The 23,337-nt window shown below is 44.8% G+C and overlaps 1 protein-coding gene across 1 annotated transcript; it reads right to left on the reverse strand.

The window, feature by feature from the left end:
• Positions 1-1,600: 1,600 nt before the first annotated feature.
• On the reverse strand, positions 1,601-6,124 carry LOC137358269 (probable G-protein coupled receptor 139). Its single transcript, XM_068024172.1, has 2 exons — positions 5,860-6,124; positions 1,601-2,499 (listed from the first exon to the last, which is right to left on the reverse strand). The coding sequence occupies exons 1-2, from the start codon at positions 6,122-6,124 to the stop codon at positions 1,601-1,603; spliced, it is 1,164 nt and encodes a 387-aa protein (XP_067880273.1).
• Between the last annotated feature and the right edge of the window lie 17,213 nt (positions 6,125-23,337).

Consider the following 23,337-nt stretch of genomic DNA (forward strand, 5'->3'; position numbering starts at 1 on the left):
CTTTTGACTGGAAGCCCACTTACCACCTGCAACATTCACTCTGTTCACTACTGATGTACAGTGGCAACAGTCTGTACCATCGACAAGAAGCATTGCAGAAACTCATCAAGGCTCCTTAGGCAACAGCTTCCACCTAAAAGGGCAAGGGCTGAACATGTTTCCCTTCAAGCCACACACCATTCTGACTTGGAACGATATCGCTGTTCCTTCACTGACGCTGGGTGAAATTCCTGGAACGCCCTTCCTAACACGTGTACCTAAACACCAGCACTTCAGCAGGCCAAGAAGGCCACTCACAGGTCACGGATGAATAAAATAAGCTGTTGAGTAGGGTTTTAAAGTGTTATGAATTTAATTAAGTGTTATAAAAGATGATAAAGAGTACAATGTTTGCAGTCGATTATAAAAACAATACAAAAGTTCATGAAAGATTACGAAGTGTCATATCTTGTTATAAAGGTGCTTATATTATTATGAAGGATGATAAAGTTGATGAAGTTTCAAAGGATTATAAGGTGTTATAAAGGATGATGAATGGTTACCGATCATCATAAATATTATAACATTCTATTAAAAACTATACTCAATGTGAAAAAATGGTTATAAAGAAGTACAAAGAATCCAGGCTCAGTCTTCACACCATCATCGGTCTTCTTGGTTTTGTTGTTCTTTATGTTGCTATCCTGGTCGAGATGGAGATCACCAATGGACAGGGCTGCTGGTGGTGCTTTTCCCTTATACTTTCCACTGCATCATTGGCTGTGCATGGTGGGCGAGGCTGGAGAGCCTCAGACGCTGCCCCCGTCCATTGTGCCATTGCCATGTGGAACAGCCTCTGCTACCACTTCACAGTCACCATGGGGAACAGACCCCGCCCAATCCCAGTCACAATGATGAAGAGACCCTGCTCCCACACATCCGCTGTGATGTGAAACAGGCACCGCCCATAATCTCCAGTCAACATGGGGACCAGGCACCGACTCTCTCTTCATTGAGCAGGGCAACAGGCCTCGGCAAATCCCAGTCACCACGGGGAACTCCGCAAAGCTTCATTCCCCCGGCCACCATGAGTAACAGGTCCCCTCCCCACTCAATTTCCACCATGGGAAAGAAGCCCGACCACCACACCCCACTCACTAATAGAACAGGCTCTGCCGCCACTCCATCATAACCATGCCGAGCAGGCCTCACCGCCCCCACCCCCGCCCTCCCCCGGCTGTATGCATGGAGAATGGGCCCTGCGACAAGTCCCTCATCACTATAGCGACTTTCCACAGCTCCAAATTATCCGTCACACTAGGGAACAGGCAATGCCCACCCTGAGACGTCACCATGGGGGACAGGCCAAACTGCTTCTTCAACAAGGTGAACAGGGCACTCCCAGCACTCTCATCATAGTGACACAAACCGCAACTGCTCCATCACCTTGGTGGAAGAACATGACCCTGCTCTGTCACCAAAGTAACAGGCCCCACCCCTAGCTCTGGCACTACAGCGGTAGCCTCCACCCTCGATCTGGCACCATGGCAGCAGACTCTGGCAATGGTTGGTGGAAGTGTGAAAGAAAATGACAAGCTGCTGGAAATAAGCAGTCATTTATTTATTTAATTAATAGAACAATTTGAGAAAAGGGATATGTCAGCACATTCTTCAACTGCTCTCTGAACTGAGTCTGGGTCAGTGCATAAATCGCAGTGTTTGTGCAGCAACTCAGGAGCTGCAGCATGAAGCTCAATTGGATCAGATAAACGGGTACTGATGGAGCCACCGGCTCCAAATCCTGTATTCTTTGCCACATCGTATTCACCATTAACACAGCCCATAAGAGTATGAAATTGGCCGAGATAACGAGCAGCAAAATTATGGATTTCCTTCGATTCTCCAGCTCTGGGTCTCTGCGACACTCCCTTCTGCTGTGGGCTCGGAGTCTCCTGCGACCTCTGCTGCTCACAAAAATGTGTCGGATGGTGAAAGCATTGAGCAGCAGAATCACCACAAATGGGACACAAGGGGTTAGAATGTGATGGAGGAACTCGATTGCTGCCCAGACATGAGAGAAATAAACATACATATTTGCATAACAAAACCAGGGTCTGTTCGCCTTCAAGTACCAACCTGTCAACATAAAATACCAGAAAATGTTCTTTAAGCAGCTCAGCACATTCACAGTTCCCAGAACCACAGCCGCCGTTTTCTCGGTGCAATATTTACTTTTCAGCTTCTGGCAGCAAATGGCCACAAATCGATCAAAGGTGAAGGTGACCGTAAACCAAACAGAACAGTCTGTAGCTGCATGAAGCAGGACAGCATGGATATTACACATGCGTATGGCCAACAGGAATTGAAACTGTTTTGGATAAACAATGGGAATGTGCCTCAATATAAGGTCGATGATAATGACAAGTAGATCCGCCACTGCCATGGCCACTAAGTAGCGAGTGACACATTTGGAGAGCCCGCACTTTCCCCGAGACAGGATCACAATCGTCATCAAGTTAACTGTGAGGAAGTGAAACAAACCGAGAAATTATACATCAGGCTGGGAGCAAAGTTAACATTTTTGACTGAATACATATTCAGAGTTACAGATGTGTTCCTGTGCCCAATGGTGCATTTAAATGGGTATACGTAAAAAAAAAACTGAATGGTTCTCACTGGCTGGAAGGCGGAAGAGATTAAATTGGAAAGGGGTTATGCTAAACTGAAATTGCTGAACTCAGTATTGATCAAAATCCTGCAATCCCTCCTTTCCCATGCCGAGTTTTAAAACAGTCCAAGTTCCAGCGAATTTCACTGATCTAAAACACATTTTCCTGTTTCTTTCTCCACAGATGCTGCCAGCCCTGTCGAGTCGTTTCAGCATTTTCTGTTATTATTCCAGATTTGTGGCTTCTGCAGCAATCTTGTACATAAAGTTAAATGTTGGACTGACTGAGAGATTCCCTCAATTGTGGCAGGCAGCATATAATTCACTTATTCCAAAACAATAATTGGACATGAGTCCACTAAAAAAAATCAACGAAACAATTAATCCGAATTGTCGCTAAATTAACTGTAAACTAGGGAGTAAAAATAACAGTTGAAAGGAGTTTGGTATGACATTTGAGCATCAGTGATCACTATCAGTGGTGGACCTTCTTTAGTTCCTGTGACAGAGCTTTCTGTTGGAGATAGGGTTTAAATGAAATAATCCTGATTTGTTTGGGAAATGTAGAGTAAAAATATGGATTGAATGTGGAATCAGGAATGGATTAATGAGAAGTAAAATAGCAGTATTAAATTAAACATAAACACGATCGATGCTGGGACCCCTGCTACTTGTACTGTACATTAATGATTTAGATGTGAATATAGGATGTATGATCAATAATTTCAAAGATGACACGAATATTGGTGGTGTCATAAATAATGAGGAGGAAAGCCTTAGATTGCAGGACGATATAAATGCGCTGGTAAGATGGGCAGAGCAGTGGAAAATGGAATTTAATCCTGAGAAGTGTGAGGTGATGCAACTTGGGGGAACAAAAAAGACAATGGAATATACAATGGGTGGTAGGACCCTAGGGAGTACAGAGGGTCAGGGGGACCTTGGTGTACTTGTCCATAGATCACTGAAGGCAGCAGCATAGGTAGATAAGGTGGTTAGGAAGGCATATGGGATAATTGCTGAGGCATAGAATATAAGAGCAGGGAGGTTATGATGGAGCTGTCTAAAACGCTAGTTAGGCCACAGCTGGAGTACTGTGTACAGTTCTGGGCACCACACTATAGGAAGGATGTGACTGCACTGGAGAGGGAGCAGAGGAGATTCACCATGATGTTGCCTGGGCTGGAGCATTTCAGCTGTGAAGAGAGACTGGATAGGCTAGAGTTGTTGTCCTTAGAGCTACTTCACAATAAAACATCCACAATGTATTTACCATTGAACTCAAGCTTGTCTAGTAACGTATTGCTGCCAAAACAATAAAACAATTAATGACTTCAAAAGGAAATTGGTTGGCCACTTGAAATAAATAGACCTACAGGGCTAGAGGAATTGAATGGGGCAGTAGGACAGACTGATTAGCTCCGTGGAGAGCTGGCATGGGGTCGATGGGCGGACAAGTCTGCTTTTGTGCAGTAAAAGATACTATCACTCAATGACAGCATAGCATTCTCCCTCGATAAGTAACATTCTGCTTCGCTCTGGAGGTGCAAAGATGGTGAGAATGGCTGACTGCCTCAGATTGAAGCTGCTGTAGCTACTGCCAGGATAGTGAACATTCAGCAACTTTCAGCAACGTTTGCACAGTCACAAATCAAGTGCACATTAATCGATAAGAGTTGTTCATTTCCTTTACCTCTCCACTTTGACATTGGATTCCGCAGAGCCACATGAACCATCTGGAACTCCACTGCTTTGGCAAAACCATGGGATTTCTGATCCTGTATTCTCTGTGAGGGATAAAACGATGTTTTCTACTCACCTGGCCTGGATGCCCTCTGTCATCTCCCGAATGCATCAATGTACACACATTGGGAGGTGTTGGATATGTTGCTCCCCCACCACCTGGAAAGATGTCGATGCAGAGAATGGTCTTATCTGCCACTGACAGCTCTGTCTTGGCTTTGGTGTGAGACTCCAGACTATGTTGATGGAGGCTGCACATCTCTGTGACCACCTCCTTGTTGAATCGGAGTTACCACGCGTACAAATCTTGTGTTAGGTGTTGGTAGGAAACGTGCTCTTGAAAATCTCGGGTTGTCCAGCGCAGATCCCGCCAACGCCTTCCTCTTCGCAGAGCTTCCCTTTTCTGCAGCTTCTGCTCCATTTCTTGTAGATCAATAAGCGCTGTAACAATTGTCTCCATATCTCATCCAGAGTTGGGTCAACACTTCCTCAGCCCTCCCTGAATGTATGCAGCAGCTCACAAACCAACCTCCAGAAAAAAATCTACAGCACCTTAAATAACTTGGCATTAGCAGAGGTAAGTCAATAGCTCCTCACCTGTGAGCTGTATGCCTGGAACGGGCGTTCGGTGGACATGCAGAGACAGACCAAATTTCAAAGATGTGCATCAAAGTTGTTTGAACACCCTGCCCAACATGGAGACCCACACGGATACACCAGAAGTGGCTGGCAGCTTGTCCTGCACCATATTGTGTTTTATAACCTTTGCAGCACCAGCAAAATAGATTCATCCTTCTGTGAGGCCCAGAATCATGGCCATGGAGAGATACAGATGAAAAGAAGTAATCTTTCAAAAGAGATTTGTGATAAATACTGAAAAGGAACAACTCACAGGGATATGGGAAATGGACAGAGGTTTTAGGAGTAATAGGAGGGGCGAGGACATGGAGGGGTTCAAACACAAGGATGGGAATAGGAAAATTGAGGTGCTGCTAGACCAGGAACCAATGCATTTCGCTGTGAACATGTGGATGGGTGCATGTTGTTTGGTGTGATTTAGTATTAGTGATTTGAATCTCCTGTGGTGTAAGAGAAGTTGTAACTGTGAGTCTCACCAGTATAGTTTTGGAAGAGGCGAATCTGGATTTAAGAAAAGCAATGATAAGGGTTTATACAACGGATGGGCTGAGCAGGAGTGCGACATTGTGCAGGTAGTAGGAGTCAGTATTGATGGCGGCCATAATATGTGATTTCAAGTCAGCTTAGGATCAAAATGATTGCCCAGGTTGCAAACAGTTGCTCCAGCCTCAGATATTGTCAAGTGAGGGGGATTGAGTCTTTGGTTAGCATGTTGACTTTGTACCAGGAATCAAAGGAATGGCTTCCATTTCCTCAATATTGAAACAACAAAGATTTGTAACAGAATGAATCATGGTTTATAGATATAATAACTGGACTGAGAGACTTACCAGGGACACCAATCATAGCAAGGATGGGATAGTAAATGTGTTGAATAATCACAAGTGCATATTTGATCCGGAATTCTAATGTTAGCCAATGATAATATGCAGAAAGAAAATAAAACAAATAGGTTATACTTCTGCTCATTGCTGCCGCATTCCAATCTTCCATTCTCAGATTCTGATCAACTGTTGTAACTTTCCAGACTTCTGATCCCAGATTCGGGTCCATTGTTGTCGCATTCCAGTCCATTGTTCCCAGATCCTGGCCCATTGTCGCAATAATCCAAAATATTCTTCTCAGATCCTGACCTATCCTCTCCCACTCTCTGTAGCCACTGAACCCTGTTATCACCGGGGATGATGCTAACGTTGACACAATGGGATAACACATTGCAAAGAGTCCTTTATTAATGGAACATGGAATCCCCCCAGTGACACAATTAGTGACAATGGAGACAGATATTAATTACAGTCACTGAACAAACAAGTTCAGTTAATCTCTTTCAATGCAACACATTTTCATCGAGTCGTAGAGATATGCAGCACAGAAAGAGGCCCGTCGACCATTCGTGTCAGTGCCGGCCATCAAGCATATAACTATTTAAATTATATCATATCTCCCCTCAGCCTACTGTACTTTAAGGAAAACAACCCTAGCCTTTTCAGTCTCTCTACATAGCTGAAATTCTCCAGCCCAGGCAACATCCTGGAGAATCTCATCTGAACCCTCTCCAGTGCAATCACATCTTTCCTATGGTGTGGGGCCAAGAAATGAACAAAGTACCCCAGCTGTGGCCTAACTAGCGTTTTATACAGCTCCCTCATAACCTCCCTGCTCATATATTCTATGCCTGGGCTAATAAAGGCACACATACCATATGCTTTCCTCATCACCTTATCTACCTGTGCTGCTGCCTTCATTGATCTAAGGACAAGAATACCAAGGTCCCACTGACCCTCTGTACTTCCTAGGGTCCTACTACCCATTGTATATTCTCTTGACATGGTAGTCCTCCCACACTGCATCACCTCACATTTCTCAGGATTATATTCTATTTGCCACTGCTCCACCCATTTTACCAGCCAATCTATATCGTGTTGCATCTAAGGCTTTCCTCCTCACTATTTACAGCACCACCAATTTTCGTGTCATCTGTGAACATATTGATCATACCACCTGTATTCAAGCATAAATCATTAATGTACACTACAAACAGCAAGGGATCCAGCACCGATCCCTATGGTGCACCACTGGCCACAGTCTTCCACTCGTAAAGACAACGCTCGACAATAACCCTCTGCTTTCTGCCACTAAACCTATTTTGGATCGAATTTACCAAGTTGCTCTGGATACCATGAGCTCTTATCTTCTTAACCAATCTCCCATGTGAGACCTTATCAAACGCCTTACTGAAGTCCATGTCGACTACAGCAACTGCTATGCCCTCACCTACACATCTAGTCACCTCCTCTAAAAATTCAATCAAGTTAGTTGACAAGATATCCCCTGACAAAGCCATGCTGACTATCCCTGATTAATCCTTGCCTGTCCAAGTGGAGATTAATTCTGTCCCTCAGAGCTTTTTCCAGTAGTTTCCCAACCACTGATGTTAGACTCGCTGGCCTTTAATTACCTGATTTATCCCACGATGTTGTGCCGAACATTTAACCTACTCTAAGATCAAACTAACTACCTACCCTTCATTCTGCCATCATCCATATACCTATCCAAGAGTAGCTTAAATGCCCCTAATGTATCTGCTTCTACTACCACCGCTGGCAGTGCATTCCACGCTCCCACCACTCTCTGTGTAAAGAACCTACCTCTGACATCTCCCCAAAACCTTCCTCCAATCACCTTAAAATTATGCACTCTGGTGATAGCCCTTTCCAACCTGGGAAAAAGTCTCTGGCTATTCACTCTATCTATGCCTCTCATCATCTTGTACCCCTCTTTCAAGTCACCTCTCATCCTTCTTCGCTCCAATGAGAAAAGCCCTAGCTCCCTCAATCTTTCTTCATAAGACATGCCCTCTAGTCCAGGCAGCATCCTGGTAAATCTCCTCTGCACCTTCTCTAAAGCTTCCACATCCTTCCTATAATGAGGCGACCAGAACTGAACACAATATTCCAAATGTGGTCTAACCAGGGCCTTATAAAGCTGCAGCATAACCTCGTAGCTCTTAAACTCAATCCCCCTGTTAATGAAAGGCAACACACCATACGCCTTCTTAACAACCCTATCAACTTGGGTGGCAACTTTGAGGGATCTATGGACATGGACCCCAAGATCCCTCTGTTCCTCCACGCTACCAAGAATCCTGTCTTTAAGCCTGTATTCTGCATTCAAATTCGACCTTCCAAAATGAATTACTTCACACTTTTCAAGGTTGAACTCCATCTGCCACTTCTCAGCCCAGCTCTGCATCCTGTCAATGTCCCGTTGCAACCTACAACAGCCTTCCACACTATCCACAACTCCAGCGATCTTCGTGTCATCGGCAAACTTGCTAACCCAGCCTTCCACTTCCTCATCCAAGTCATTTATAAAAATCACAAAGAGCAGAGGTCCCAGAACAGATCCTTGCGGAACACCACTGGTCACCGAGCTCCATGCTGAATACTTTCCATCTACTACCACCCTCTGTCTTCTATGGGCCAGCCAATTCTGTATCCAGACAGCCAACTTTCCCTGAATCCCAAGCCTCCTTACTTTCTGAATGAGCCTACCATGGGGAACCTTATCAAACCTCTTGTACCACTCCTGTGAACAGAGAATATCTGAAAATTTCTGTCAGTGCCCCTGAAATCTCGTCCCTTGCCTTTCCTTTTGTCACTCAATAAAGTAAAATATTTACCCAATCCACATGGGATGTATGACAGTTGCTCAGTGAAGGAATGGTGGAAACAGCAGAGTCACCAGATAGAAAATTTCAATCTTCCTTGGCTGTCGGAGGCAGCAGAGGACTGGAGGACTGGAGGAGAGAAGCAGAAGAACGGACATCAAGCCGGCTACAGACGCATAAAACAGTGAGTATGAGGGAAAAGGTGTTACCTCATACTGGTGGAAGGTGGGGAGTGGTGTTCCACATTGACCAACGCTGGGAACAGTATCGTTCACCAGTTACATAAAAAATGAAGCACAATTTGCAACTTTGCTGACAAATCCACACTGAGAATATAGTTAATAAAGAGGCAGAATGCAACAAAGTAGCGAATTCATTAAAAAAATTATGTTCATATATTTTCGTAATGGACAATTAAACAGCAAATTAATTTCAATATAATTATATGTGAGGACTTTTGGTCAGAAGAATCAGGTTCTGAAATGCACCTTAGAACATAAGTGCCTGAATAGGGTAGAGAGGAACAGGTAATCAGAGATAAAGAGTTCAAATTAAAATTTTAAAGAGCAAACATGAAAGGTCACAGACCTAAAACGTTAACTCTGTTTCTCACTCCATAGATGCTGCCAGACTTATTGAGTATTTCCAGGACTTTCTGTTTATAAAACTGGATTTCTCTTCGAAAGAAATGGAATTGAAAAAGCAGAGCTGATATTAAACTAATACAGAACCTTTGTTACACAACACTTAGCGTACTATGTACAGTTCTGGTCTCCGTGTTGCAAAAAATATATTGATGTACTGGAGAATATGCACTTATTTTAACCAGGATGATTCCAGAACTGAGAGAAGTGCGCTATTTATTTCATTGTTAACTCATTTATTAATGCTATCATTTATTTCCCTCTGTCTGATCTTCACATTATGAAAACCAGATATGTATACTCCTCAGTTCTCTGTGACTCTTCTCACAGGGACACTCCTCACTGAGCTCAGAACAGTCAGTGGTACAGGTTACACGTGTAGAGACTCTGAATCATATGTAACAATATATCCATCAAATCTCAAGCAGTTCGAGAATAGGTTGTTTCAATAAACACAGTCCAATATTCTTCCTATGCAATAGCAAGACAATAAAATTCATCACTCCTGACACACAGATTTTTATGACCCAGCTGGGGGGAAGGCGATACTCAGCAGTAAAGTAAATGTAGTGTTTACAGTAACTATACTTCGAGCAAGAAATTCATTGTACAGAGAATTAGAATGCTATGACAATGCGATGTAATGTCAGTAATTAATTAACATCCGTTTCTGTTGGTGCAGTTTAATAGGTGTCTCAAACTCCGTTTTTTCATGGTTGTGCTTTCAGACAGAACTGTTCATGATATGAACATAGGAAAATGGGAACATAGAAGCAAGAGTAGGCCATTCAGCCCTTGGAGCCTGCTTCGCCATTCAATTAAATTTGGCTGATATTCTACTTTCCCGTGCTATCCCCACATCCCTAGATGACATTTGCATCTGGATATCTGTAGATTTCTGTCTTCAGCATCCTCAATTCCACAGTCCTCTAGGGTAGAGAATTCCAAAGATTCATCACCCGCTGAGTGACGAACTTCCTCCTCATCTCAGTCTTAAATGGCTTACCCCTTATTCTGAGACTATGCCCCCTTGGTCTACACCCACCAGCCAGGCGAGATATCCAATCTACATCCACTTTTGTCACGCTGTTTAAGAATTTTGTAAGTTTCAATGAGATCACATTATATTCTTGGAAACTCGAGAGAATACAGGCTCAGTTCCCTCCATGGAAAGTAGATTGTTCCTCAGATGAGGAGATAAAAACTCTACACAATACACAAGATGTGGTCTCACCAAGGCTCTATACAAGTGCAGCAAGCCTTGCTTACTCCTCCACCAAAAACCCCCTTTATTTAAGCTGAACATACTATTTGCCTTCCTAGTTGTTTGCTGCAGCTGCATGCAAGGTTTTAGTGATTCATGAAAAAGGACATCCAGGTCGCTTTGGACATCAACATTTCCCAATCTCTAATCATTTAAGAAATAGTCTGTTTTTTTCTGTGTTTTTCTACCAAAGAAAATAACATCACACTTATTCACATTACATTCGATCTGCCATGTTCTTGCCCATTCCCTTGGTCTGTGAAAGTCCCTTGAAGCCTCCTTGCATCCTCCTCACAACTCAAATTCCCACCTAGTTTTGTGTGATCAGCAAATTTGGAAATATTACATTCGGTTGCCATATCCAAATCATTTACATAGATTGTGAATGGCTGCGGCCCCAGCACTGATTCCTGTGGTATCCCATTAGCAACAAGCTGCCATCCTGAGAACGGCCAGTTTATTCTGTATTTTAACCAATTCCACATTCATTGCAGTATATTGACCCTAATCCCATGTGTTCTAATTTTGTTTGCTAACCTCCTGTGTGGGACAGTATCAAATACCTTCTGAAAATTCAAATACACCACATCCACTGGTTCTCCTTTATCTATGCTGCAAGTAAAATCCTAAAAAACTCCAACAGCTTTCTCAAACATGATCTCCCTCCATAAATGCATTTTGACTCTTTAAAATCATATCATGATTTATTAAGTGTCCAGTTGTCAGATCCTTTAGAATAGATTCTACCATTTTCCATGCTACCAACGTCAAACTCACAGGTCTGTAGTTACCCGTTTTCTCTCTGCCTCCTTTCTTCAATAGTGCGGTTATATTTGCTACTTTACAGTCCGAAGGGAACTTTCCAGAATCGATAGAATATTGAAAGATAACAGCCAATGCATTCCCTCTCTTTTCGCCACCTCCATCAACACTCTGGGGTGTGGCTCATCTGATCCCGTGGATTTCTCAACCTTCACTCCGGTTAACCCTTCGAGTGCTAACTCTTCATTAATACTAATTTCTTTCAGTTCCTCATTTTTGAAAGTCCCTTGGTTTCCTAGTATTCTGGGACATTTTCTGTTTCTTCCTCCATGAAGACAGATACAAAGTAATTGTTTATTTTGCCTGCCCATTCCCTATTCTCCACTGACAATTCTCCTGTCTCCACCTGCAATAGGTCTGTCCTTGCTCATCTTTTCCTTTTCACATACCGAAATATACTTTTACCATCCACCTTTATGTTTCTTGCTATGTTGCATTCATATTATATTTTCCCTTTTCTTATTAATTTCTTGGTCATCATTTGCTGGATTCTAAATTGCTCACTATCCTCGGGTTTACCCATTTTTCTGACAGCCTGATAAGCCACGTATCTTGATCGAGGCAACCTTTAACTTTTACTGGCCACGGTTAATTTATCTTTCCTGTTTGGCTTTTGTGTCTTAGAGGAAAGTTTATTTGTTTTAGACCATGTAATGCATCTGCAAATTCTACCGTTACCATTCTCTGGACAAATGCTTTGCCTTTTAGTATGTCTATTCCTAATCCATTTGCCTTTCATCCCATGACATCTTTGTCATTTAATCTCTCCTTCCGTCCACCCTATCACACACCTTCCCTTTTGTTTTTCTTCCCCCTCCACCTTCACTCGCACAAACACAACTACATTTCTAACCATTTCCAGTTCTGACGAAACGTCAGAGACCTGAAAGATAAATCTGTTTCTCTCTCCCCAGATGTTGCCAGACATGCTGCGTATTTCCAGCTGTTTTTATTTCAGATTTCCGTAGTATGTTGCTTTTAGTTTACCTGAATAAATGATTTCGAAATAGAACCATGTTCTACCATTATATCCATACAACTCCACGGAGACAGATACTCCCAGTGGAACATGATAACTGGGATCAGGTGTTCCACTCCGGCTAGTGACCCACTCTCAGTTCAGCTTAACAGTGACAGATACTCCAAATAATACATGACCACTGGGATCTTGTGTCCCACTATCGTTAGTGAACTTAACTCAATACAATACTACAGAGCCAGATACTGTCAGTAATACATGGTCGTTGCAGTCAGGTGTTCCATTCTGGTTAGCGATCCACACTCAGTATGATTTTGCACTAACTGATATTCCCACTAAAAATCTTACTCGGAGAGTTACTGTCACTGAGCTCCAATTCAACATTACATGAAATTCTACAAAATGCCATAACTACATAATTCAGAGAGCCTGTCAAGTTACAAACAGAGGTTTTATCAACTAATGAAAATTCGAAGCTGCATTCTCCCAGCAATGAGGGTGTTCTTTCCAACACCCTTAGAGCCATCCCTCGCTCTCATTTTGTTTTAGCGAGGTCCTTCACTCCATTGTGGTTCAGAAGGGGAAGAGCAGATTGTGTCCATCATCCATCTGGGCCTTGTGCTGCAGGATCTCACTGCGATGTATGGAGAATTGGAATGGCAAGCGATGAAACTCTGAGGAGTCATTCACTGTCTCATTGGCGAGAGTCTTCAACTATTCCTGGGGATGGGAGAGGGAGGACGAGACAACATGCAAGGACAGTTTTAATCAGACATAGAGATTCACTGTCCATCGCCATGACTGACCAATCAGAGAAAACGCAGGAAAAGGAAGAGGCCATTAAACCCTCTTGAGACTGATAAACAGGAACAGGAGGAGGCCATTAATCCCCCGAGAGGATGTTACACAGGGACAGGAGGAGGTCATTCAGCTCCTCGAGCCTGTTATGCAGGAACAGGAGGAGTCCATTTGGCATCCTCGGGCCTTTCCGCCATTAGATGGCAGTTGTGGTGGGGAAGGTGGTAACTGGGCAATAGCTGATTGTTTTAACGTAGCAGAGGCTCTCTCAGCAGGAGACGGGGTCCTGGAAGAATTTATCTCCACCTAAGTGGGCAAACGGGACCTAGGCATAACCTGTCATCCAAACAAACAGCACGTCCAACATCGCAGTGCATCCTCAAAGCGCCTCTTCGACAGGACAGCATTCCCTCAGTAATGCTCCTCCAACAGTGGAGCACTGCCTCAGTACTGCCCATCCGATTGTGCCGCATTACCTCAGTATTGACCTTTCGACATTGCAGTGCTCCCTTAGTACTGCCCCATTATCACCGTAGCACTCCCTCAGTGCTGCTCCTCTGATTGTCTCAGCACTCCCTCAGTACAGATCCTCGGACAGTGCAGTGCTCCCTCAATGCTGCTCCTCCGACTGTTACAGCCCTCCCTCAGTGCTGATCATCCGACATTGCAGTGCTCCATCAGTACTGCTCCTCTGACAGTCTCGCCCTCCCTCAGAGCTGCCCATCCCACTGTGAAGCACTCCCACAATGCTGGTACTGCCAATAAATCCGAAACAGGGGATGCTTGTTCACAAGACATTCTGGTGGGGCAATTTGAGAGGGCTGATTAAAACATATACTGGATCCTGGGATCTATACAGAGAGGCACAGCCTAGAATACATGGACATTGCACTAAACCTTTATAAAACACTGATTAGTTCCCAAATGGAATATTTTCTCCAGTTCTGGGCACCGCAGTTTCAGAAAGATGTCAAGGTATTAGACAGGGTGCAAGACGTTATTTCCCAGAATAGCCACAGGTATGAGGGATTTCTGTTAATTTGGAGAAACGAGAGAATTTGGGATTGTTTTCCTTAGAGCACAGAAGCTTAAGAGTATATTTAATCAAGTCTTTCAAAGTCACACAATTTTTTGATAGAGTCAATATGCATAAATGTTTCCAGTGGCAGGAGGGTCTGGAACCAATTGACAAAGATTTATTATAATTGACTATGGCACCAGAGGGGGCAATGAAAAATGTTTTGACACAGTGAGTTGTTGTGATCTGGAATGCACTGCCTGAAAAGGTGCTGGAAGAAAATTCAAGAGTAACTTTTAAAGGAGAATTGGATAAATACTTGAAGGGAATGAATGTACAGAGCTATGGAGGAAGATCGGTGGAGTGTGAGACTAAGTGGATCACTCTTAAAGAGCCAGCACAAGGACAACGGTCTGAATGACCTCCTGTGCTTTATGATTGTGAATTTAGGTGTATTACTCAGATTGAGAGAGTGCTCTGGGTTCATCACGAAGCATGCAGGGCAGCGACTGGAAAGCGCAGAATTCCAGGTGACACACTTGAAGGATACTTTGTGTTCAGCAGAATTGGAGGATGAAAGTAGCGTTTCCAGTAACATAAAGGCTAGAATAGATAATGAGTATATTGTATCAGTGTTTACTAAGGAAGATGAATCTAACAAAATATCAATAGAAGCGGAGAGTTGAGCCAATGCATATGGTAAAATTTGAGAGAGGCAGGTGCTGAAAAGGCTGGCTGTGATAGGGGTAGATAAGTCACCTGATCCAGATGGACTGCATGGCAGGTTACTAAACAAAGTGGGGGTAGACATTGCAGAAGGGCGTGTCATAATTGTGCAATCTTCCCAGATATGAGGGAAGTGACAGAGGGTTAGAGAGTGGCAAAGTGAATCCCTTATTCAAAAAAGGGTGCAAGGACATTTCTGGCAACTGTAGGCAGTTGGCCTAACATCAGTGGTGGATAAAAGTTTAGAAATAAGACTCAGCGAAAAATCGACTAGCACTTGGAGAGGTTTCAGTTAATTTGTGATAGCCAGCACGGATTTGTAAAAGGCAGATCATGCTTGACGAATTTGATTGAATTGTATGATGTTCAACAGATAAGGTTGAGGAAGGATATGCAATGAATGTTGTTGACATGGACTTTAAGAATGAGTTTGATAATGTACCACATAATAAGCTGCTTAACAAAATTGAGGCTCATAGAATAGGAGAACCAGTGTTCAACTGGATACAAAATTATCTAAAGGACAGAAAACAGCGAGCCATGCTAAATGGTTGTTTTTTTTTTTGCAGACTGGCGGATGGTAGATAATAATTTTCTCCCAGAGTCAGTGCTCGGAGCATTTTTTTTTTGCTATATTTAAGTCTTACATCTTTGAATGCAGAATCTCGAAATGTGTCGATGGCACAAACCCTGGTGGTGTGGCAAACAGTGAGGATGATATGAACAGCCTACAACTGGACATAGATGTGCTAGAAAAATGGAAAGACAGGTGGCAGATGGAATTTAATACAAGTAAGCGGTCATGCATTTTGGCAGAAGGAATAGGGAGAGGCAATATGGACCGAATGGCACGGTTCCAAAACGTGTGCAGGAACAGAGAGACCTGGGGATGCTTGTACATCGAACTTTGAAAGTTGAAGGACATACTGAGGGAGTGGTAGCCAAACATATGGCATTGTTGACTTCGTAAATAGACGCATTGTGCAACAGTCAGGGAAGTTATGTTGAAACTTTATAACAATCTGGTTATGCCCCAATTGGATTCGTGTATGCATTTCTGGTCATCACACTTTCGGAAGGATATGAGGATCCCTGAGAGGGTGCGGAGGAGATTTACCAGAATGGTTCCAGATGAGGGGATTGCTAGCTGCAAGGTGAGGTTGGAAAACTTTTCTTTGTTCTCCTTGGAGCAAAGGAGATTGAGGGGAGAAATGATAGAGGTGTACAAGGTTATGATATTCTTCGATATGTTAGACAAGGAAAAGCTGTTCCTATTAACTAATGGTATAAGAGCTGGCAAACGCAAAAAATGCAGAGGATGTGAGAATAACTTTTATTTACCCAGTGAGTGATAATAACCTGGATCTCGCTGCACTTGAGCGTGGTAGAAGTGGACACAATCGAAGTTTTCTAAAGAAATTGGATGGGCGCTTAAACGAAAGAGACTTGGAGTGCTGCGGTTATTAACCGGGGGAGTGGGACTGACTGGATTGCTCCATGGAGAGCTGGCATAGACTCGATGGGCCGAATGTCTTCCTTCTATGCCGTAAATGGCTCTAGGACTGTGCCCGCCGGTGCACCCCATTCCTAATGGGTATGATCCGATTGCATCATTTTTGTGATTTGATCTGCCATTGATGGATTTCCTTCTAATGGCCAATTCTCTCTCTCTCCCTCGCTTTCACTCTGATTCTCGTCTGTCGGTTTGTGCTTTGCCTCAGGCCAGTTTCAATTATCTTAACCAGCGCAAAATCCCAAAAAGACAGAAAATGGAATGGTTGCAGCCTAGTTCATCAACCACAATTTGTGGAACCTGGATTGTCTGCTCCTTGCAAGAAGAACAAACCACATGGTCCGGCCGCAACTATTGGCAGTGTTAAGGGGTAGCACAGAGCAGGTAATACCCAGGATTCATCCCACCCGCTCCTCATCTCACCCGTTCGACATATCCTTCTATTCCTTTCTGCCTCATGTGTTTATCCAGCTTCCCCCAAAATACATCTACACCATTTACTTCAACCACTGCCCGCGCTATTGAATCCGAAATTCTCAACATTCACTGGGTAAGGAAGCTTCTCCTGAATTCCATTCAACCCCCTCGAGTCGGAGAGATGATCGGTTCATTCTGCACCAACCCCAAACTCTCTATAATGGTAGGTCCAGCGAGTCTGCTCTGCAAAGTAAATGACGGGGTGATACTGAATGAATCTACCGGTGACCAAACAGATTGAGAGCTGGTGTGTTAGTGAGAGGAGTTACGGGCCTGGAATAAACCCTCCTGCTTCGATACGAAAATAAAGTAAAATATTCTGTCTCTAAATGAGTTTTGGTTTATTGATTGCTCACCAGAATTCTCATTCATTTTTTCCATTCCGTGTGTTAACCGTTGCTTACTTGGGGCTGTGAGGTGTGTACTGAGCCCCGCATGCATAGAGCAGGAAGATCCCAGGCTTCATCCCGCCAGCCTATATTGAGTTATCCGATCTCGCCGTGTGAGGTACTGACTGATCCGCTCCTCTTCGTGTGTAACAAGCTCAAGGGGTTTGAATGACCTCCTGCTGTTGCTATTTAACAGGCTACAGAGGGCTGAATGGCCTTTTCCAGTTCCAATGGGGTGCTGAGGGATTGTATCTACATACTTTAAATGTATATATACGTGTGAGTGTTGCATGTGCAGCTCCTGCAAACCTCCATATCGCTGCAATTGTCTCCAGCATCTACAGCCCCCCTATCTGAGTATTCTCATCCAGCCCCTACAACCCTCCATATCTCTGTAAACTCTTCCAGCTCCTACAAGCATCCCTATCGATGCAACACCCTGCAGCCCAACAAACCTCCAAATCACTGCAACCTCCTCAAGCTCCGACAACCCTCCCAGTCGATGTGACCTCCTGCAGCTCCTACAACCCACCATATCTCTTTAACCTCTTTTTGACCCTATAACCCTCCGATATATATAGCCACCTGCAGCTCAAACATCCCTATCTATTTTACCTCCTGAAGCCCCTACAACTCTCGGTAACTTACTCCAGGTCCTACAACCCTCCCCATCTATGAAATACCCTGCAACCGTCCATGTTTCTGTAAACTTCTCCAGCTCCTACACCCGTCCCAATCTCTGATACCTCCTGCATCTCCTGCAACTTACCATAACTCTCTATCCTCCTCCAGTCCCTATAATCCTCCATATATTTGTAACCCCCTCGAGCTCCAACAACCATCACATGTACGTAACCTCATGCAGCCGCTACAACCCTCCATAAATCTATAATCTTCTCCAGCTGCTACAGCCTCTCTATCTGTTTTACTCTCTGGAGCCGACAACTCTCCATATCTCTGTAAAGTCCTCCAGCCCCTACAACCCTCCCAATCTCAGTGACCTCCTGCAGCTTCTGCAAACCTGGATATCTCTCAGACCCCATCCAGCGCCAACAACGCTCCATATTTCCTAACCCACTAGAGCTCTTACAAACCTCCCTGTCTATGTAACCCCCTGCAACGCCTACAGACCTCCATATCTCTGTAACCTCCTCCAGCTCCGACAACCCTCCCAATCTATGTAACCCGCTGCAGCGCTGACAAAACTCCACATTATTGCAACCTCCCCCTGCTCTTACAACCCTCCCTATCTATGAGACCTCCTGCAGCTCAAATAACCCTGTATATCTCCGTAATCTCATCTGGCCTCTACAACTCTACATATATATGCAACCTCCTCCAGCTCCTACAACTCTCCCAATCTATGGGACCTCCCGCAGATTCTGCCACCCTCCATATCTCTGTAACATCCTCCAGTCCCTATAAAACCCCATTTAAATGTAAACACCTACAACCATCCCGATGAATGCATCCACGTGCAGCCCGTAGGACCCTCCAAATCACAGCAACCTCCAACAGCTCCCACGACACACCCTATCTATGTAAACTCCTGAAGCCCTTACAATCCTCCATATCTCTGCATCGTCCTCCAGCTCCTACAACCCTCTCTACCTCTGTAACCTCCTCCAGCCTTTATAATCCTCCAAATATATGTAAACCCCTGCAGCCTTCCAAGCGTCCATATCTCTGTAACCTCTTGCAGCTCCGACAACATTCCCTATCTATGTAGCTCCCCACAGCCCCTGCAACCCTCTATATCTATGCAACCTTCTCCAGCTCCTACAACCCGCCCCAATCCCTGTTACCTACTGCAGCTCCAAAGCCCCTCCATAACTCTTCAGCCTTCTCAAGACCCGATAACCATCCATATATATCTAAACCCCTGCAGCCCCTACAAACCTCCATATCAATGCAACCTCCTCCATCTCCTACAGCACTCCCAATCTACGGGACCTCCTGCAGCTGTACAACACTCCGTGTATCTATAACATCCACCAGCCCCAATAATCCTCCATTTAGATCTAACCACCTCCAGATCCTACGAACATCCCTAGCTATTCAACCTCCTGCAGCCCCCACGACCATCCATATCTCTGTAACTTTCTCCCACTCCTACAACTCACCCTATCTTTGGACCCCCCTGCAGCCCCGACAATCCTCCATATCTCTGTAATGTCCTCCAGCTCCTATAAACCTCCCCATCTATGTAACCCTCTGCAACCCCTGCAGCCCTCCATAACAAGGTAAACCTCTCCAGCTTCGAGAGCACTGCACCATCCCTCCCCACAAACATTGTGACCACCTGCAGCTCCTACAACACTCCATAACCCTGGAACCTCCTCCAGCCCTATAACCCTCCCTATCTCTTTAACTTCCTCCAGTCCATACAAACCTCCAGATATCTCTAATCTCATCCAGCCCCTATAACACTCCATGCACAAGTAACCTCTCCAGACCTACAACCCTCCCTATCTGTGCACTCCAACAGCCCCGACAGCCCTCCTTATCTCTGTAACCTACTCCAGCTCCTGCAACCCTCGCTATTTATGTAAGTCCTGCAACCTCTAGAAACCTCAATTGTTCTCTTATCTCCTCCATCTCCTGTAACCCTCTGCAGCTCCAACATTGCTTCATATCACGGCAACCTTCTCCCGCTCATGAAACCCTCCTACTTTAAGGGATTTCCTGCAGCTCATAAAAGCCTCCATATCTCTTTAACCGCAACCAGCCTGTATAATCATTCATATATATGTAAACCCCTGAACCCCTACAATCATCCAAATCACTGTGACCTCCTCCGCCTCCTAAAACCCTCGCTATCTATGCCACCCCTGCGGCCCTTCAACCATCCATATCTCTGTAATTTCCTCCAGCTCCTATAACCCTCCCTATCTATGCAATACCCTGCAGCCCCTGCTGCCGTCCATATTTCTGAAACCTTCTCCAGCCCCGACAACCCTCCCTTATCTATGTAACCACCAGCAGCCCCTACAACCCCCCATATCTCTGTAACCACAACCAGTCCCTACAGCCGTCCCTATCTATATAAGCAGCAGCAGCCCCTAAACCCCCCCCCCCCATATCTCTGTAACCACATCCAGCTCCTACAACCCTCCCTATCTATGTAAGCACCTGCAATCCATAGAACCCTCCATATCTCTGTTATGCCCTCCAACTCCTATAACCCTCCCGATCTATGTCACCCACTGCAGCCCCGACAGACCCCCATATCACTGCAACCTCCTCCAGCTCCTACAACGCTCCCACTTCAAGGGTCCTCCTGCAGCTCATACAACCCTCCATATCTCTCTAACCTAATGCAACCCTTGTAATCCTCCATATATATGTAACCCCCTGCAACCGAATACCGTTCAAATCGCTGTAACCTCATCCAGCTCCGACCACTCTCCCTATCTATGTATCCCCCTGCATCTCCTGCCGCTCTGCATATCTCTGAAAACGTCTGCAGCTCATAAACCCAGCCCCCATCGATGTGACCTCAGGTAGCCGTTACTGCCTTCCTTATCTCTGTAATGTCCTCCAGCTCTTCCAACCCTTCCACTCTCAGGGACCTCCTGCAGCTTATGTAAACATCCATATCTCTCTAAGCTCATCCAGCCGTTATAACCCTACATATATATGTGACCACTCCTGTAACCATTCCTATCCATGTAAACCCGTCCAGCTCGGACATCCCGCCATATCTCTGTAACCACCTCCATCTCTTACAACCCGACGTATCTACCTCAGCCCTTGCAGCCCCTAAAAACCTCCATATAAGTGCAACCTCTTCCATCTCCGATAGTCCTCCCAATCTATGGGACCAACTGCATGTCCTACAACACTCCATAACTCTATAACCTCTTCCAGCCCCATAACCCTCCATATATATATAACCACCTCCAGCTCCCACAACCATCCCTATCGAGGAAACCTCCTGCAGCACCTAAGATCGTCCACATCTGTGTAACCTGTGCAACCTCCTCCACATTGGGGCGGCACAGTGGCGCAGTGGTTAGCACCGCAGCCTCACAGCTCCAGCGACCCGGGTTGAATTCTGGGTACTGCCTGTGTGGAGTTTACAAGTTCTCCCTGTGTCTGCGTGGGTTTCCTCCGGGTGCTCCGGTTTCCTCCCACATGCCAAAGACTTGCAGGCCATTATAAATTGCCCCGAGTATAGGTAGGTGGTAGGGAAATATAGGGACAGATAGGGATGTGGTAGAGATATGGAATTATTGTAGGATTATTATAAATGGGTGGTTGATGGTCGGCACAGACTTGGTGGGCCGAAGGGCCTGTTTCAGTGCTGTATCTCTAAACTGAACCAACTCCTACAAAACTCCATATCACTGCAACCCCTTGAAGCCCCTACAGCTCTCCTCATCTCTGTAAACACCTCCAGCCTTTGTATTCCTCTCTCTCTCTCTCTCTCTCTCTCTACATAAATATATATATAATCCCTGCAGCCGCTACAACCGTCCAAATCTTTGTAAGCTCCTATCACCCTCCCTATCTTTGTAACTCATACATCCGCTTCAACCATCCATATTCTGCAACCTGCTCAAAATCCTACAACCCTTTCTATATATATATCTCCAAGCAGCCGCTGCAGCCCTCCATATCTCTGAAACCTTCTCCATCTCCGACAACCCTCCCCATCCATGTGACCTCCTGCAGCTCCTACAACCCTCCCTATCTCTTTAACTTCCTCCAGCCCCCTACAAACCTCCATTTATTGTAGCCCGCTGCAGCCCCTACATCCCTTACCATTTCTGCAGTACCCTGCTGCTCCAACAACCTCCATATCTCTGTAACCTCCTCCAGATACTTCAACTCTCCCCACCTATGTAACACACTCCACACAACTATCCATATCTCTGCAACCTCCTCTCTCTCCTGCTTTCCTCCTAATGTATTTGACCTCCTGCCGCTTCTACAACCCTCCATATCTCTGTACTCACCTCCAGCGTCTGAACACATTGCTAACCAAGTAACCCCCTGCAGCCTCTTCAGCCATCCATATCTCTGTAACATCCTACAGCTCCTATAACTCTTCATTTATATATAACCCACTGCAACACCTGCAGCCCTCCATAACTCGGCAACCTTCTTCAGCTCCTTCCACCCCCCACTAACCTTTGTGATCTCCTGCAGCTGCTACAATCCTCCATAAACCTGTAAACTCCTCCAGCTCCTATAAACATCCCTATCTCTTTAACTTCCTCCACCCCTTGCAGCACTCTATATCTCTACAACCACACCCACCCCTATAACCCTCCATATATATGGAACCTCCAGCAGCCCCTACAACCCTCCCTATCTATATAGCAGTCCTGCAGCCACTACAACTTTCATATCTCTGTAACCAACTCGAGCTGCTACAACCCTTCCTATCATTGTAACCCACTGCAGCCCCTACAACTCTCACTGTCTATGTAACATCCTGCAGCGCTTTCAAACCTCTATATCACTCCAACCTACTCCATCTCCTACATCCCTCCCAATCTGTGGTACATCCTGCAGCTCATACTACCCTACATATCTCTGTAAATCTTCCAGCCCGTGTAACACTCCATATATATGTAGCCACGTCGAGCTCCTGCAATCCTCCTTATCATTGTAACCCCCTACAGCCCCTGCACCCATCCATATCACTGCAACCTCCTCCAGCCTCTATAATGCTTTATATATTGTTACGACGGATGGTTCCAGTCAAAGTCCCCCCTGTCTAAATATATGATTCAGATTATGTTGGGAGCATCGCACTGCAAATTCAATCCCTTCATTCCACAGATCACGTAACATATAATTTTAATGTTTCTAATTTAAAGAAAGACCCTGCCAAATTGTACCATCTATTCACCCCCTCATGAAACTAACCAAACCAAGTGTCTTTAAATCAACAAATTAAAAGTTTGATTAGAAAATGAAAATTCTTAAACACTAATAAGACACAAACAACATTTGAAATAGAAAAAATATAGTCCTTGCAAATTTGCAGCCCATTG

This window comes from Heterodontus francisci, chromosome 49 (assembly GCF_036365525.1).
Source record: "Heterodontus francisci isolate sHetFra1 chromosome 49, sHetFra1.hap1, whole genome shotgun sequence".
Classification (NCBI taxonomy): Eukaryota; Metazoa; Chordata; class Chondrichthyes; order Heterodontiformes; family Heterodontidae; genus Heterodontus; species Heterodontus francisci.